Here is an 18,249-nt window from a genome sequence, read left to right as displayed (position 1 = left end):
GATTCTTATTTGTGGGTAGACTGACAGTAAGATACACCTACTCACATACCTTCCTTCATGTCACAGGCACAGTGACAATACCACCAAGGCCTAAGGGAGAAGGTTTTAAGAAAAACAAGGAAATCTGTAACATCATTCAAAGTAACAGGAGCCAACATGTTCAGGGTCTAAAGTTACTCAGACAGCATTTCTGAACAAAATTAACATTTGTTCTATTACCTTTTTGTTATGTTGCCATGGAATTTGTGTTTAGGAACAAGTATTTTCTGCAACTAGATGACAGAGCAGCAGCCAAAGAGAGGATAGCTTTCATGAAAGAGGAGAGAAACTTCCCCTGTAAACACGGGGAAGACAATAAATCCTATGGATTTTTATAGGGTCACATCAGTGTAGAATCTTTCAATCTATAATATTTTTCAGCTTAACAAGTTTTGGGGGCCTCATATCCAAAATATGACTAACAGGTAACAATAATCCCATCTCTACTAAAATTACTGTAATGGGGAAAGGCAGAAGAATGTAAAGCAGATACAGGGCCGAATAAAATAGAAAATAAATGAAATCTTAAATGTTGAAAGAAGGTTAAAATGACTTTTCATATATAACTCAATAGTAAGAAAAAACCTAGAAGCCCAAAGAAGTTAGAAAACATTCAATCTGCCAGCAGGCTAATCTTCTTTGTCAGCAGAAGTCTGGAGATAATCTCTTTCTTTGCTCCCTTCCTTTTGGCAACAGAAACCTGAAAAAGTGAAGTAAGACTGTGTTATTTAAAGAGCTGGACTACCCTGAATTTCTAGGGCCCTCCAAAAGTACTGGCTCTGGTACTGAGCCTTCTGGAATGAGAGTTGTGAGCATGGGTCAGGGCTGTGCACCAATTTATCTGACTCCCCATTCTACCCTAAACTATAATTAGCGTCTCTAATGGGTAAGAAACAGAAATGAAAAAATAGAAACCCAGAGCAGAGTGATCTGTTAAAACATAAAAGTTAGGTCATGTCTCTCTTCTCTGGTCATAACCCTCCATAGCTTCCCTTCTCACTCAGAGTAAAAAGAACAGTTCTTACAAGGGCAAATAAGACCCTTAATGACCCCTACACATCTGCAACCCTTTCACCCTCTTCTCCTACTATTATCTGGCCCCTAGTTCATTCAGCTTTAGCCATACTGGTCTCCTAGCTATTCTTGGAAAAGCAAGAGGACTTGCCTCAGGGCCTTTGCACTTGCTGATCTCTCAGCCTGGAATGTTCTTCCCTCCCCACCTATGTCCAACATATATCACCTCCTTCAGGTATTTGCTCAATTGTCATTTTATCACTGAGGCCTACCCTGTCCACCCTGTTTAAAAGTGTAACGAAGCCATCCCAGTATTCTCTCTGGTTTCCCTGCTCCATTTTCCCCATAGTACTCTTCACATACTATAAATTGTACCTTCTTATTAGTACTTCTACTTCCAACCCCCTTAGAATAGTTTCTTAGAAATTTCTGTCTATTGTTCATACGCCATCTCCAGCACCTAAAGAATGACATGAATAATGACATAGTAGGTACTCAAGGTATCATTATAACACACAGAATCCTGTTCTCAAGGAGATTAGCATGAAACCATCTTTCTCTCCCTTTGCCTCCAAATCCTGTACCCTGTAACATTTCAAAGTTCAGATAATGGCACTAAAATCTATCTATTTGTTCAAGGCCAAAACTTAGGGGTCATCCCAGACTCCTCTCTTCTGTACCTCTTTCTCCCCCACATTCGGCCTGGGAGCCAAGCGTGTCAGAACTCAGGACTTATTTGTCAGAAGTACAGAATTTACAGACCACCACTTTCTTCTTCCCTAACATAAATTTTTAATAGAATGAGATGATGGAAAGCCAGTTAATTTTATAAATCCTTAACATACGTGTACTTAACTTATAGAAGCACTATGCAAAGACAAACTATTTCTAATACTGAAAACTTCATTTATAAAAAAAAATGTTTAAGTTTAAAGAGATCTTTTTGTTGTTGTTCTGAAGAAACATGTGCATGGCTTCCGAGTACATGGCATCCATGAAACAAAATCCCTAGGTTCCAAGTCAGGAAACCCATTGTATAATGGGGGGTGGGGTGTGTGTGTGTGTGTGTGTGTGTGTGTGTGTGTGTGTGTTATAGCACTATAGTAATTATACTTCTTGGATAGGAACAAACCAATACCAAATTTCACAGTGAAGCACAATAATCCAATGTACTTTCAAAGGTCTGGAGGGGCAATTATTTCTATTTATATCCTATACTTATATGACAAACATATACAGATAGTCCCAACTTTACAAAACACACACTGAAGAATTTCAAGCCAACAGGATTCATAAATTCAGGAATTAATTATTTGCACTCCTAATAATTCTTCGGGGAAAAAATTTAATCTAGACAATAGTTCATTTTTGGTTTATAAATTCTGAGAAGATGTGACTTTGATAAAGTCATTACCCCTCATTTTAGCTGGACAATGACATGGCGGGATTAGTTTTATACAATCACACCTCTATTACAAGTGACCCAGCAACCCCTTTCTTCACAAAAGAAGCAACAGGGGGAGGCAAACAACACAAGAGAAGGTGCTGCCACACAACTCAGCATCCTACATGCAGAGGAAAGGTGACTTTTAAAGTGTTGATACTCCAGAGCTAAATACAAAGTAGCACTGACAAGTATGCCATTTCTTTCACAAATGAGTCCAGCTCCTCATCTATAGAACTGAGTTAATATCAGCATTCACTGTGTCAGTGAAGAATGAATGATAATGCTTTGAATAAAAATACTTTATAAAATATCAAATCCCATAAAAATGTCAGTTAATACTAAAGTGATATCATGTGATCTAGCCCAGTGAATTCTTCCACCTTTGAATCCCAAGCCTCAAGGGCTCAGCAACATCTGCACTGTTGCCCATGAAAGGCAAAGTCAACACACAGATCATCTCTGAGGCTGAGTTGAAGAGAAATTGAAAGCAAAGAACTCCTCATTATCGAGAAATTAAACTGATGGAATTGAAAAGCCAGAGGTCCAGGATACCCTTATTTTAAAATGGGAACCAGTGGGAAAGTATCAGTGGAAAATGGGATTTGATAAATAAAATGACTACAGTCAACTTGACTGAATGCTTTCTTAAAAATCTTTAAGTATCAATGTATTTGCCATTGTGTTTAAATATTTATTGGTTAGCACTAGTAACATGCAGCAATCACAATACTTTTGGTTACAAAGAAAAGCGAATGGGAAGAAAGATTAATATTGGCCTATTATCATGAGAAAAGTAAAGGGCAAGCCCCTCTCTTTGATCAGGAGTCAAGAAAGTCATTTTTGCATAGTCAAGGATGACTTTTTTTTTATTTACTTGTGCCCGGGCTCATCCCCCCTCAAAAAGAAAAAAAAAAGAAAAAAAAGAAAAAAGGAAAACCAAAAGACTTAAAATGGTGAATGCCCAGTAATACTAAAAAAAAATTAGCTTCATTTATTTTTATTATACTTATTTATAGACAATCTTGTTCTACAAAGCATTTAGAAAGCTGGATTTGATTTCTTAGACAATTCTGCCATCCTCTTATAAACTTTATATACTGATGATAAATATAAACTGCATGGCACAATACCTGGAAAATAGTAAGCAATTCATAAAATGCAGTTATTATTCACGTTAGAATATAAGATCTGTGAGGGAATGCATTATCTTGTCCCATCTTGTTCAACATTCTATCTCAAGAAACCCATTCCAGCATCAAGTCCATAGTTGGTATTTAATAAATAATGTTGCATAAACGATTTAATATGAATTAAAAAGTAATTAACTCTCTCATATATTTTATGGTTACCAGTACCCCACCTCCTCAAATCAACAGCAAGGGTATGGAAAAGCCATACCCCAAAGAAAAGACATTTAAGTTCCTGTTTATATTTCCTTAAACTCACCACAAAGATTCCCTGCCCCCTTCTGTCTCCAAACCATAAATCAATGCTTTGCAACAACGTATTCTTAACAATTTTGCTTCATTTCCCCTCACACACAATGCACAAAGTTCCTTAAAACTGCAAGACTTAGTTTAGTTCCCTTTACTCCCTAAAAAGGAAAGGCATATTTGTAAAACCCTATCAATTCTCAAATTTCTAGTCTAATTCCTTGATTCAAATATCAAGGATGGTTATCAATAACCAAGGTGGTTATTCATGGTTGCTTATCACAAAGGCTATTTGCTTTTTTCTACTATATACATAAGACAAATTAAAATAATGGAAATAGCCTTAATATTAAAAAATGTTGTTACACGACAAAGTATATCATACTTCAGAGCTATCGAATTAGGAAACTGACACATATTTCAGTGATGTTGCATTCCTTAAAATACTTTCAGAGATTCTTCTTGGGAACAGACTTCAGATCCAGTTCTACAAGTCACACAAGTAATTCTGTGTCATACTTTATAGTTGCGACTCCTACTTAACATAAAACAGTATCACCAACCTGACTGCTTAATCTTTTTCACCAGACTCTTGTCAAAATTCTCTAAATTATTTGGATTCAATTTGATTTTGTTATTCCCTAAAATCAAATCTGCGTTCAAAGGATGAAAATAGTGAAAAATAACACAGCCTCTAAAATGGATTCAAAGAGAAGTTCAAAAAAAGTGTTTTCTGCTACATCTGAAAAGTTGCTAATTGAAAAAACAACTTCAAATAACTACTCTGAATATTGTAACATAATAAGTAAATCTAAATTGATATTTCCAATCAAAAATCAGTTACATTTGTTTATAGTCAATTGTCATATTGTATCAGTTGTATTTTCCTCCATCACCTTGTCATAGGTTACACCTTAAATCTCCTTCACAGAAATGCAACTAAAAACCAAACTGGAAAGACACACAAGAAACTAAGAAACTTAACAGTGGTTGTCTGAGAAAAAAGAAATAGCATCCTTGGAAAAAAGAAAAGACTTTTCACTGAATATCCTTTTATACCTTTTGAATTTTATATAATGTGAATGTATTACCTATTTTTTTAAAAAAATCTACTGAACAAAATTATTTCTAAGTGTCAGATATTTCTGGCTTCTATAAACCAGAAAAGTATACTAGCACCAAATAAATATGGAGTTAGTTTTAACGGCACTTCTTTGTAAATCTGGACCTCCAGTTCCAGTGCAGTGCTATTCACACCAACAGCAGGAAAACCTTGCAAGCAGTTCTATACAAGTTCACTAAACTCACCATAGTTGAGCTATTCTGCTGTCTCATTCCATTCAAGTTTAAACATCACTGGAAACAAAAACTTGCTAATACAAAAATCAATGTGCCAATTCAAGAATGAAAAATAAATTAATGAGCTGGTAAAGGAGCAATGATCAAAATACACCTTGAAAATTAGCAAATTAATACTATATACAGTAAATTACTGTAAATTCCCTTAAAATGTAGGCTGCTATACTATAAAAATGGGGAAAGATGTCAAGCATGGTACCATCAGCAGCATAACTCAAGCAGCATGAACTAGAAAATGCAATATGATCTGCTGCTAGACACAATTTCACAATCTCAATTACCCAGAAGATTCTACAAAACAGGAAATTCATGATGTGACTTTAAGAAACACAGGAATTATATTTAAAAATTAACATCCTGAAATTTATTCCAAAACGGTTTTGTGGACCCCTTTCCAATGATGCATGGGCATGAATCACATGAATCAGTTTCAAATCAGGAGCTCTCAAATTACGGTAAGTCTAAAATATAGTGTATAAAACCTTGGAAGTTAGAGAAGGTAGTGAAATATTTCAGGTCCGGAAATTTGATGGTATTAATTTAACTTAAAATACATTCACGGTGTAAATTAAAGATGAAAAGTGTCTTTTCCCTCCTTTGGTATATAGTCTATATCCTTATGAAAACCATCGTATACCTCAGTCTATAAAGGTTCCCTGCAAACCCTCTCAGGAACTTTGTAAAAACGTGGTATTATTCACAAGAATTATCGCAATTAAAAAATATTTACAATGACTCCCAAAATTGTTAATAACTTTTTGATCTTAAGGGCGTCCAACGGATCTGAATTTCACTTGCTCCAAACGAGAAAATTGTTTTGTCAAACAATACCTAAATGAGAAGTGGTATGTGACTAATCAGTAAGGCCGCCAGTTTCTCAAGCTGCAGTGTTCTTGCAGGCACTACCACCCACCCCCCACTCTGCGAAAAGGAAATACGCTTTCAACCGAATCGGAAACACACCACTCAAGCTGGCACAGTGCTCACCGAGATAAAGTCGGTATTTTAAGTTCTATGGGTCGCTGATAATTCAAACGCGAATTCAGAAAGAATGCTTCTCAAAATGGGATTTCGACAGAGGTTTGCAAAAAGGCCCAGACAGAACGCACTTGGTCTTTAGTTTTGTTCAGATGACCGCAGCCTCCGGGTCGGGCTTTGCCCTTCTTCTCCCGGCAGCTCCCTGGGTTTGTCTACTGAAAGCGCAGACTCCAAGGGCCCAGGATGGGCGGACCTCCGGAAAGGGTCTTCCTGCTCGACGCCAGCAGGGAGACCCCCCCTCCTCCCAAAAAAAGCCTCCCCCGGTGCGTGCCCCGGGAGAGCAAACTCCAAGAAGGGAATGCGCAGGGTGCGAACCAGGGTCGAGCTCCAGCACCACCGCCCACTGTGTACCGGCGTTCTGCACACTGTTGACCACCTTCCTGGGTGTGCAGGGTGTAGGGAGCAAGGGGCAAAGGGAGTGCTAGACGGGGAGTCTATGGGGCAGCGATGTCCTCCCCCAAAGTAAATTCCTTCCGCTTGGCGCATCACTGAGCCGTGGGGGCAGGCCTGACTCTGGAGCTTGAAGGGCCAGCCAGCCACCACGGCTCCAGGCCCAATGACACTCACCACACGGAGCCATAGGCGCCGGAGCCCACCGGAGACAGGTTCTGGTAACGCTCTGGCACCTCCCAGATTGTCTTGTTCAGCTCCTGCCGGTAGAACGTGGGCCTTTCCTGAGACATCTTCCAGCGGCGGCCGCGGGCGAGGAGGTGGCCCTCCGGGGCCCCGCCTGCACCCGCACCCGCTCCTTGGCCCGCGATGCCCACCCGATGAGGCGGGGATCCCGCACTGGCCGCCTGCGCAGGTGCGGCTGCCGCGACCTCGCCGACTCCCGCGCGCGCTGCCCCTGTCAGCTGTAGCTGCTGGTCGCGCCTTTGGAGACTGGGGCAAGCCTTGCTAAGGGCAGGGGCGCGCTCTGGGGCTCAAGCCTGCGCCCGCCACGCTCTACCTGCACCCTCTCCCAAACCAGGCCGACTCCCGTCTGCGCCACGGGACTATAGCTCCAGCTGCTGCGCCCGCTGAGGTTCCAGTGGTCGCCGTTCCAGACCCAGAGAACAGAAGCCTCCCGCCGTACTCTCGCGAGAACAGCTCCTGGGACTCTCTGAGAGCCGAGATTTGACCCAATATGGAACCTGCCCACGGGAGGGGGTTGATGAAAGGAGAGGACGGGAGGAGCAGTTCTCGCGATAAGAGAGCAACAGCTGGAGACTGGAGGCAGGAACTCCCAGTGTCTGTTCTTGTTAAGGGCGCGAAGACAGACTTGGAAAGGAGAGGATAAGCAAGCAAAGCATTCCGCGTGCGCCCCACCGTGGTCGGCGGGGCAGATGCCTTGCTCCGTAGTGACAAGCGACAGTGACAAATGGAGTGTTGGGAAAAATCCAAAAAATCTTTGAACTGTGTGGTTAGTCACCAGCAGCAGAGCAGCTGCTCAGCGGAACCCCCAATTTCCAAGAAGTCATTGCATTTAAAGAAAGATTCCAGACAGCAAGCCGTTATATTCCTATCTGCTCAAGGACCTATGGCTTCCTCTTTGAAAGTCTGATTAAATCTGTCCCCAAAGCGAATATTAGTTCTGCATTTAGGCTGAAGTTTTGCACCCAAACTCTCCTAGTAGGTTTCGAACTTTTATGTGCAGAAGACTCACCTTGGAAGTTTAAAAACGCAGATTCCTAGGATCCACAGGGAGTATAACGAACACCAGGAATGTGCGTTTTTACAATATGGTCCAGGCAATTCTATTTCAGGAAAGTCTCTGGTATCTCCCTTTGAGAAGCATTTTTAAAACCACTAACCTAAGGGTTTGGAACTGATTCCTGCCTCGAAGAGCTTCCACTAAGAGGATTTTAAGCATTTAATTCATGCTTCTCAGAGTACAAAGAACAAGGCAGGGAGTGGACTTTTGACAGTATCTTATTAGGCAAGTAATTGGACCTTCCTTAGACCTTAGTTCCAGTTTATGAAAAGAGATTTCCTGTCTTACCTACCTACCTAGTAGGGTCATTTGTAAAGCTGACCAGGATAATAAATGTGAATGGGCAAGATGTTTTAACCCCATACCTACTCCCATTGTTACCAATCTATTCTTGTTCTAAAGAGTGTTATAATGAGCAGAATAATTGGACCGAATCTTATTCTCTCAGTCGTTTCTCTTAGAAATAACTATGTCCAAGCCAGGACAATTCTCATTACTTCCCGTGATTATTCTCTTTTGTGTTTTGCATCCCTTGGAGTGCTCGGACTTTGCCCATCTTGTCCCAGCATCTAGCACAGTGCCTAGAACATAAAAGATACCCCGTAAATATTTGTTGAACAAATTATGAACAATGACCATGATCTCAATTGAGAGGGTGCTGCAGGAGCCTCAGTTCTCCTTAAGAGGAGAAAAAACAAACAAACATCAGGTTCATGGGTGATTTGTGTAGAGCTTTTTTGGATTCAGTGTGGCTTAGCCTGGATTCTCTTGCTTACAAAAACTTGATACTTGAAAATGTTCCAAGCCAACCTGGAAGTTAGGGAGTTTTCTGTGAAATAATGGAGGTTGAAGGAGGAAATGAGAGCAAATATGAGAATCAAGGGGATGAATGAATGGATACAAGGGAGGAAACTTGGAAGTAGAAATCCTTAAAAATTCATAAATTTATCCAGCGAATTGGGATGAGGTGAGAATGACCAAAAAGGTAAGATGAAGTAAAGAGTACATTCACTCACTCCTTCGACAAATATATATTGCACAGCTACTAAGTGCCAGGCACTTCTGATGAAAAGGTGATTAAAAAAAAAAAAAAAACAATCGCTACCTAGGTGGAGCTTACAGTTAACTGTGGGGCAATCATTAACCATTCAACACAAATTTATTCAGCCCTTACTATATCTACTACACTGTTTTTAGACACCGATGATACAGCAGTTAATGATACAAATCCCTGCCCCTTGTAGAGGTGAGACAAATATTAATACAGCAATCCAGCAAGTGTTAAAGTGTGAGTGGGCCGATCAGGAATACAAGGCTGCAGAGAGAAACACTGACAGCCTGAGCTACAGAGAGAGAGAAAAAGCAGACCGGGAGACTCGGCAGGAGGAGAGTGCCTTCAGTGGAAGGAGCCAAACATGTGGCGCTAAGAGCTAGGATTGGAGACCTGGGTTACCTTCTAGCCTTGCCTCTTCTGACCTGACATATTGATGAATAGACTTAAGTGAATTGCTCTGTGTGCAATGCGGGGCGTGAAGCCTGGCATCGGGTAGACCCTCAATCAACAGCAGTCAAACCTAGAAGTCATTGGAAGTATGGTTGGCACAGGTTAGGGGTTTCCACAGCCCAAATACAGGGAGGAAGGCCCAGGTACCACTCTACCCGCCCCCAACCCCGCTGCCCCTGCTTCCTCTCCTCGCCCCGACTCTTGTCCCCGCTGGATAGAACGCCCGCGGGTTCGGCCGCAACGGCGGGAACCGCCGGCGTCCGCGTTGGCAGCGCCGCCAGCCAGGCTGGAGCTGCATGGGACTCCGGCGACCGCACTCCCGCCCCCGCCGAGGAACCAGGTGAGCGGCTGCCAGGAGACGCCCGGGTACCGGGGCTGCAGGTTGCAAGCCGCGCGCCGCTCCGGCGTCTGGGTGCGAGGGACCAGCCCCTGGTCACATTGCCGAGTCCTTGGGCGAGGGCCGCGTCCGTCACCCGCAGGGCCAACCACGTCGCGGGCGCTCAGTGAATATTTGCAGAATGAAAGAATGATAGCCGACACTGGGAGTTTATCTCTCAGGTATTGTCTCTACTTTTGAAAGGCTGCGTGGAATGGCCATGGCAATAGACAGTTGCGTGCGTTTTTCAAGCTGAATCCTTTCAAATGCTGGTCTGAGTTATCAGGAGCCCCAAACTGGTCCACTGCCCTAGCCTCATCCTACCACCCATCCATCTCCTCCGAGGCCTGACTGCCCAGACTCGCCTTGTACTTTCATACCTCACTGCTTTAATTCACTTTGTGCCCTCTGACACAAAAGCCCCCACTTTCGCCATCCCCCTCACTTTGACCCCTTTCTCTTCTTATCAAACCTGATTTATGTATCAGTGTCCACCCCAATAATGAGTTCTCTCCAACACACTCAACTTGTAATACTCTCCTCACATCACAATGAGATAGTTGTTTGTGTCCAGTGGTCAGCTCCTCGAGGGCTGTCATCTAATTATTCATCCCCAGCCACTAGACAGTGTGACTGACAGATACTAAAAGCAATGCTCTGCTTGTGCCTCTTCTATATTCCAAATACATTCCCCATAAAAATGTACGTGGTAACAGGCAAAAAAATCTGTTTCTGATGGAATTACAAATGCTTATTTTGAAAATTTGGAAGTGAATTTTACCTTCCCATGATTTTAGAGAACATATGAAAGATGACGATATCAAGAAAAAGATTCTTACAACTAAATTGTTTCAGGATTTCATATCTTTTGGGTCAATAGTCGTAAATTAGGTTGCATTTAAATTTTTTATTCTTGACTTTTAAAATACTTTCAAACAATTATGTTAATGAATCAGTGGATGGCTAGATGGATAGGGGTAATTTGGGGGATAAACAAGCTAGGTCAAAAGCGCCTGTATTTTAACAATACCCCCAAATTTAGCATTGAAAGGCTGATAATTAGCTATATTTACAGTGATTTTCATATTTTATTGTGTATCAGAATCACCTGGAGGGTTTTAACAAGACTACTGGCCCATCCTCAGATGATCCGGATGCTATGTAGAGACAGTGTGTGGGCTATGGAGATCAGACTAATTTCTGTTAGTAGCGAATCCAGATACTCAAAATTATGTCATATTTATGGAATTAGTTAATGAAACCTTAAGTAGTTTGGACCCACCTAAATATTTTTGTCTAATGTCAGGAAGCATCGGAGAACTGTTTTCTAAGTGGACATTTATCTTCAAGATTATGAGTAGAGCTTAGCATGTTGTTGATCACACTGTAGGCAGAGGCCCCATCCTACTAATGCCTCCGGAGTCAGTAACGGAGACTCCCTCTTGTGTTGTGTCTCAGCTGAAAGGTGATTATTCCCATTGATGCAATTTGGATGACTGTTTTCTGAAATGCATCATTTTCTCCACACCAAAGTACATCTGCCACTTGTCAGTAGGAGCCTATGGTCGTTGTACTTTGTGAAGAAGGATCCTGCTAGTGCATGCAAATGAACCACTAGGGTTTCTGTAAAATTAAGAGAGACGTAATTAAGTTGTAGAAATGCCAGAGAAGACTACTTAAAAAATAATAATAATAAGGAAATCATTTGTTTTCCCTTGCTGCCTTTAGCTAGACATGTGACGAGCCCTTTAAAGACAGTTTTCCACCTGCCCCTCTTAGTTATTCTCACTATGGTCCCATGAGTTATGATTTGATTACCTTTTCCCGAAACTGTTGTAATAGTAATGGTCTCCAACGGGTCTCTTTACCCTCAGTCTCTTCTATGTCCAAGCATGGTTCAATAGAGCTTAATGTGATGATGGAAATGTTTTATATCTGTGCTGCCCAGTATGGTAGCCCCTGCCACATATGGCTGTTGAGCACTTGGAATGTGACTAGTGAGACGGAGAGACCAACATTTTCATTTTATTTTAATTAAGTTAAATTTAAATTGCCACAGGTGGCCAGGTGGCTTCCATCCTAGACAGCAGAGCTCTAGACCATACCACTGACACAACTCATTTTCTCAAAACATATGTCTGTACATATTACTACATCTGCTCAAACACTTTAAATAGCTAAAAAGTCCAAATTAGATTTTGAATGGGCTTCGACCTACTTTTTGGGCTTAACATTGACTTTACTCAGATCTATTGAATTACTTGCCTTATCATCTTATTATCTCTGTAATTTATTCTATCCTCTTCCTAAAATACCTTATTCTCTTCCTTGTTCACAGTTTAAACAGAGCATAGCTCAAATCGTATCTTTTCCAGGAGGCCTTCCTCATCCCTCGGGTTGAGATTATTAACTCCAGTCTTTAGGAGATTGCATGGTATTATGATGTGGTGTCTATTTTGGAATCAGAAAGACTGGGTTCAGATTCTGGCTCTGCTATTTAATTATTGTGGGACTCTGAGGAATTTACTAAATTTATCAGTAAAATGAATATAATTGTTATCAGGAAAATAGTACCTATCTCATGAGATGAAGAGCCTGGCATATGGCAGAGACTCAATAAATGTTAATTCGTGTCTTTCCCATCACTAAACTCTCACAACAATATATCTTGCTATTTTTATTCTAACAAATTTTAGAGTCTTTGTATCCCTAGAGTACTTGACATTCAGAAAATGTTTATGGAACACTAAATTAATTGACCACAGGTGAAATACCAGTTGGAAACAAATGAAGGCCAAGAGTAGTATGGGAGAAATTTATAAAGTTGTGAAAATAAAAGCAAGCAAAATTAGCAAATCCTAGTCTAGTAAATGGGGGCCACCTCTTGAAATATAAATGATATAGATCAAAGGCAAAATGAAATACTGCTTTTCCTAAGTGAACTGGCAACGAAAAGAGCCTAATTAACCTGCTAATTATATCAAGATTATAATAACTACCATCGTGGGTTAGATCCAGGGGCTAGAATCCAGCATTTTGTTTCTGAAAGTGGCAAGGGTACTACAACAGAAAATATAAATACTTCAGCTTTGGAAGTATTTGATGGGAGGAGATGAGGATATTTTATGTCTTCAACAACAGTGGTGGTCCACAGACCTCATCCGCCCTGTTGAGGAGTTTTGTTAGATGTGTACTGTGTTTTAAATAATATGAAAAGTAATTGACAACATTTAAATGTCAGAAGATTTCACATAAAAATTTGGAATTATGGCTTCTCTTGAGAAAGATTTGATCTGACAATAATGGGCCCAATGTGACCCGTAACAACAGTTGCTGGAGCGGAGTAGCTGCTGCTGCCCTCTTCGGCCCCACAGTCCCCACTGTGCCTTGATGTTCACACATTGCCTGCTTCTCGCCAACTCTGCCTTACTGCCACTTTCAGAAACAAAATTCTGGAGTCTAGCCCCTGGATCTAACCCACGATGGTAGTTATCATAATCTTGATATAATTAGCAGGTTAATTAGGCTCTTTTAGTTGCCAGGAACAGATATGTGCTAGCAATGGAAGTTTATTGTAACATTACATGAAAAAAAGTAAGGAAAACTGGGTCAGTATTGCTATGGGTGGGGAAACAAAGAGGGAAATATTATGTTTTGATGTACAGTTCTACCTGTTTTTATTTTGTGTACAAGACGCGAAGTACTAATTCTCTTAACTGATACATTATAAAATACCTCTTCCATCCTCTTCTGTATTCCTCAACCACATTCTCACTTCTTTATTGAATTTTTTATCTTTAGTTCATAGGTGTTATATAGCATACTACTGCTACCCAATGCTTTAAGGGTAAAAGTACAATATATAACTATGGCCCAGTTACTTAAATTTTCTAAAACCTCAGTTTTATCACCTATAAAATAGGGATAATAGTAGTACTAGGATTGTTGTGAGAATTAAATGAAAAAACTCATGAAAAAAATCTAGTACAATGTTTGTATATAGTAAGTGCTCTATGAATGTTGACAATTACGATGATAATGATGATGACACATGATTATTCTGAAGGAAAACAAAGTTGTTGATACATTAAACTCATTTGCAGCCTAACCTATTAAAAAACTATTTGTATAATCTACATAATTTGAGTTTACTTATATATTTTATAGCTATGATATATATATGTACTTTTTCATATTTATGTGGAAGAATTTTAGAGTTTATGCCTTTTTTATTATTCAAAAACACAGATGATCAAGAATGGTCATACTTTCTCCCAGAGATGGATCTATATCCATCCTAATTCCTCCTTCTGATTCTCTTAAAAGAGCAGAACCATACAGATTTTTGAAACTTAACGTGACCCTTAGAGATCATGCGGTCCAACCATGTCATTTTATGCACAAGGAAACTAAAAGTCAGTTTCTAAGAAACTTGCTCCCAATCACACGGCTAGTTAGAAAAACAGCCTGGGCTAGAACCCCAGTCTCCTGAGACCCTGTGTGCAGTACTTTTTCTGCTACACCATGAAGCCTCGAACTGGATACTTGAAAGTCATTGAAGAAATATTTGTTGAGGATCTGCTAAGTGTCAGGCACTATTCTGACCTGAGAATACACCCATGAACAGCCAAAGTCCTACCTCTTAGACTTGCATTTTAGTATGGGAAACAGACAATGACCAAATAGAAACATCTTTATTTATTTATTTATTTTATAACATCTACAGCACCTAGTGTTCCCAGGTGGCCTCCCATCCAAGTACTAACCAGGCCTGACCTTGCTTAGCTTCTGAGATCTGGCACATTCAGGGTGGCCTGACCATAGATGTGCTTCAAAGAACAGGAAAGGATAAAGGGATAGTGATGGATGCTATTTCAAATAGAGAAAGTTAAAAGATGTTGTATTGCCTGACCACTTAATCCTTAGCATTTTCAGTGAAAATTGGTGGTTATACTGACTTTTACCTCTTAATCATTTCCCTGAAACATAATCAAATATGAAGAAAACTAGGCTTCCTAGCAGGACATCTGGATTCTAGTCCTAACTCTAATCATTTAACAGCCAAGTCTGTTTAAAGTTCTGAGTTTTGGTTTCTCCATTTGGAAAATGAGAATAATACACACCTTATATTCTTTATAGGATGGTTTTAAGGATAAAACTGTATCTATGACCATGCTACCCTGAACAAGCCCGATGCTGCCTGATATCAGAAGTTAAGCAGAGTCACGCCTGGTTAGTACTTGGATGGGAGACCACCTAGGAAGACCAGGTGCTGTAGGCGTAAAAAATAAAAATAAAAAATAAGGGATTGTAAGCTGACAAGGTCTTTGCAATCTGTGAGGTCAATCAAGGATTGCCTCACCTTAATAAACAAAAACTATACAACACATGAGAGAGAGAGTTCCATAATATGTTATACAAATGTAAGATATTATTATATGGAAATTTTACTTATAAAGATCTAGATTTTTTTAATGGTTTTTTGTTTGATCTATCTCTTTCCATCTGTCCAGGAATGATGCAACCAGAGAGGCACATTCAGAATTTTGACTCTAAATCTAGGGGAAATTCTTTCGCATATGATGTTAAGCGAGATGTGTACAATGAGGAAACCTTTCAGCAAGAACACAGAAGGAAGTCCACTTCCTCCGGGAACTTGGACATCGACATCACCACCGTCAGACACCACGTCCAGTGCCGGTTCGTGTGTGTGGTCACTTACCTACAGCTCTGCTGGCAGAACCATAACCCTACTTGACTCCTTTGGTGCCTACTTCTGTCTTTCTCCTCTGAATTCCTGTAATCAGAACACTTAGTTTAATGTGTGATTTCTCTTCAGTTGATTTTTTTGTGCTTTGTCTTGCAGCACCTTCTCTGTTATAAACTTCTTGAACATAAAGGCCTTGGATATCCCCCACAGCATCTAGAGATGATATTTAATAAATGCATTGTTTGACTAAGCACCATTACCAGTCTCCTAGCAACAACAAAAGAAGCAATAATCATGGTAGACTAATTGATGGTAACAGAATGAGATCCCCCAAATCTCACATCCACTGGAGCCCACATAGTACTCATGGCTGTCAACATGGAATCCACGTCCTCTAATACATGCTGTGACTGTATAGGTTTTACAGTTCAGGGACTCCTACCCTGCTTTTGTGCTGTGAAACTTTTAGCAGTCTGGTAAAGCCTAGAAACCTCTTTTCAAAATAACTTTTTTCCTTTTTTTATTGTGGTAAAATATATATAACATACAATTGACCGTTGTAACAATTTTTAAACATACTTATCTGCAATAATGACATTCACAATACCGTGTAACCATCACCACTATTTCCAAAACTTTTTCATCACCTTAAACAGAAACTCTGTGCCCATTAAGCAATAACTCCCCATTTCCCTCTCCCCCCAGCCCCTGATATTCTCTGTTCTGCTTTCTATTTCCATGAATTGCCTGTTCTAGATATTTCATTTAAGTGAGATCATACAATATTTGTCTTTCAAAAGCTGGCTTAACATAATGTTTTCAAGGTTCATCCATGTTACAGCATGAATCAGTACTTTATTTCATCTTATGGCTGGTGATATTCTATTATACATATATATCGCATTTTGTTTATCCATTCATTTGTTAGTGGACACTTGGGCTGTTTCTACTTTTTGGTTTTTGTGAATTATGCTGTAATGAATATTGGCATTGGAATAACTGCTGAGTCCCTGTTTTCAATTCTTTTAGGTATTACCTAGAAGTAAAATTGTTGGATCACACGATAACTTAATATTTAACTTTTTGAGAAACTGCCAAACTTTTTTACAGTGGTAGCACCATTGTGCACTCACTCACACCATCAATGTACAAGTGTTCTGATTTCTCCATATCCTCTCCAACCTTTGTTATTTACCTTTTTTTTTTTTCATTATAGGCATCCTAGTAAATGTGAAGTGGTAGCTCACTGTGGGTTTCGTTTGTTTGTTTTTGCATTTCCCTAATAACTAAATATAATGAACTTCTTTTCATGTGCTTATTGGCCATTTGTATACCTTCTTTGGAGAAACGTCTATTTAATTCCTTTGCCCTTTTTAAAATTAGGTTGTCTTTTGTTGTTGAGTTGTAGTTCTTTATATATTCTGAATATTAAATCCTTATCAGATATATAATTTGTAAATATTTCCTCCCATTCTGTAGGTTTTCCTTTCACTCTATTTATAGTGTCCTTTGGTGCAGAACGGTTTTTAATTTTAATGAAATCCAATTTATCTATTTTTTCTTTTGTTGCCTGTGATTTTGGTTTCATGTTTAAGAAACAATTGTGAAATCCACAATCATGAAGATTTCCCCCTATGTTTTCTCCTAAGAATTTTATAGTTTTAGCTTTTAAATTTACATCCTTGATCCATTTTGAGTTAATTTTGTATTGTGCAATGTAAGAGTCCGACTTCATTCTTTTCCACTTGGATATCCTGTTTTCCCAGCATCATTTGTTGAAGAGACTGCTCTTTTCCCATTGAATGGTCTCAATCAGAATATTTTTTAATGCATAAAATAGATAGGATTATAAAAGAAACAAGCTTTATTTAAATATGCTTATAAAAATATAAAGAATCCCCAATTATATTATTTAATAATGTAGTATTGAATATAAATGATATTTTAAGATATTTGCACCAATTTTAATGTAATATGAAAGTATTTGTGATTTCTATTGGTGACAAAGTCAAGTTCTGCTAGTACTACTCTGGATTGTTGTCATCATAATTAAAAGAAATTCTATATTTCAGTTAGGGGGTTTGTGAAAATAAAGATATAATTTTTCCTAAATTCACATACCCCCATAAATTATATCTAGAGACCTCTTGTGGGGTCCATAGACCTCAGGATAAGAACCCTTTGTGACCTACCTTCATCATGATATTAACCCTAATTACTCAAGTTGTTCTCACTTACATGGTGGATTTATCACCCACAATCAGCATGTGCTGGGTGACAGGTAAGGAAGGCCTCCACACGGCCCTAACGCAGAACTTCCTCTCTCCGAGGCATTCTCCTTTGTCCATATCCTGCCTTTTGCAAGTTGTGGTCTTGGATGTCCCTCTTCAGTCTTACATCACCACTCTCATTTTCTCTGCTCCAGGTTGTGTAAGACATCATATGTCAAAGAGGGCACTGGGGGGCCACATTGGCTTTGTCTCTATAAAATAATAGTCCTTTTCCCTACTTATACCTCATCATAAATGGATACTTAACCTGTCCTCCTCCCCTCCCCCGCCCCCACTCTGCCCTTGCCTTAGACTTTTAAATCTGACATGTTCTGCCTCCTGTGGGCTTTTATAGCAGTTCTTATC

At 39.7% G+C, this 18,249-nt stretch overlaps 2 protein-coding genes across 5 annotated transcripts in view; one reads left to right on the top strand and one right to left on the bottom strand.

The window, feature by feature from the left end:
* Window positions 1-7,441, bottom strand: part of MAPK14 (mitogen-activated protein kinase 14) — a 67,919-nt gene extending 60,478 nt beyond the window's left edge. The window contains exons 1-2 of one of the 4 annotated variants that reach the window (XM_016120218.2): window positions 7,280-7,441; window positions 6,898-6,980 (exon numbers count right to left, since the gene is read on the bottom strand). Coding sequence is in view for 3 of the 4 variants with exons in the window: in XM_016120219.2 (XP_015975705.1) it covers window positions 6,898-7,013 (116 nt within the window). In the remaining variant the exon portion in view is untranslated. Of the gene's footprint in view, window positions 1-6,897 lie in introns of all 4 variants that reach the window. The other 3 variants (XM_016120219.2, XM_016120217.2, XM_016120216.2) reach the window with 3 other exon arrangements.
* Window positions 7,442-15,421: 7,980 nt separating this feature from the next.
* Window positions 15,422-18,249, top strand: part of SLC26A8 (solute carrier family 26 member 8) — a 72,265-nt gene continuing 69,437 nt past the window's right edge. The window contains exon 1 of the mRNA XM_016120203.2: window positions 15,422-15,603. Coding sequence (XP_015975689.1) covers window positions 15,422-15,603 — 182 coding nt within the window. The remainder of the gene's footprint in view (window positions 15,604-18,249) is intronic.

The sequence above is a fragment of the Rousettus aegyptiacus genome, unplaced genomic scaffold (assembly GCF_014176215.1).
Source record: "Rousettus aegyptiacus isolate mRouAeg1 unplaced genomic scaffold, mRouAeg1.p scaffold_m13_p_1, whole genome shotgun sequence".
Classification (NCBI taxonomy): domain Eukaryota; kingdom Metazoa; phylum Chordata; class Mammalia; order Chiroptera; family Pteropodidae; genus Rousettus; species Rousettus aegyptiacus.
The sequence above is the reverse complement of the archived record's forward strand: the minus strand, read 5'-3'. Positions and strand labels throughout refer to the sequence as shown.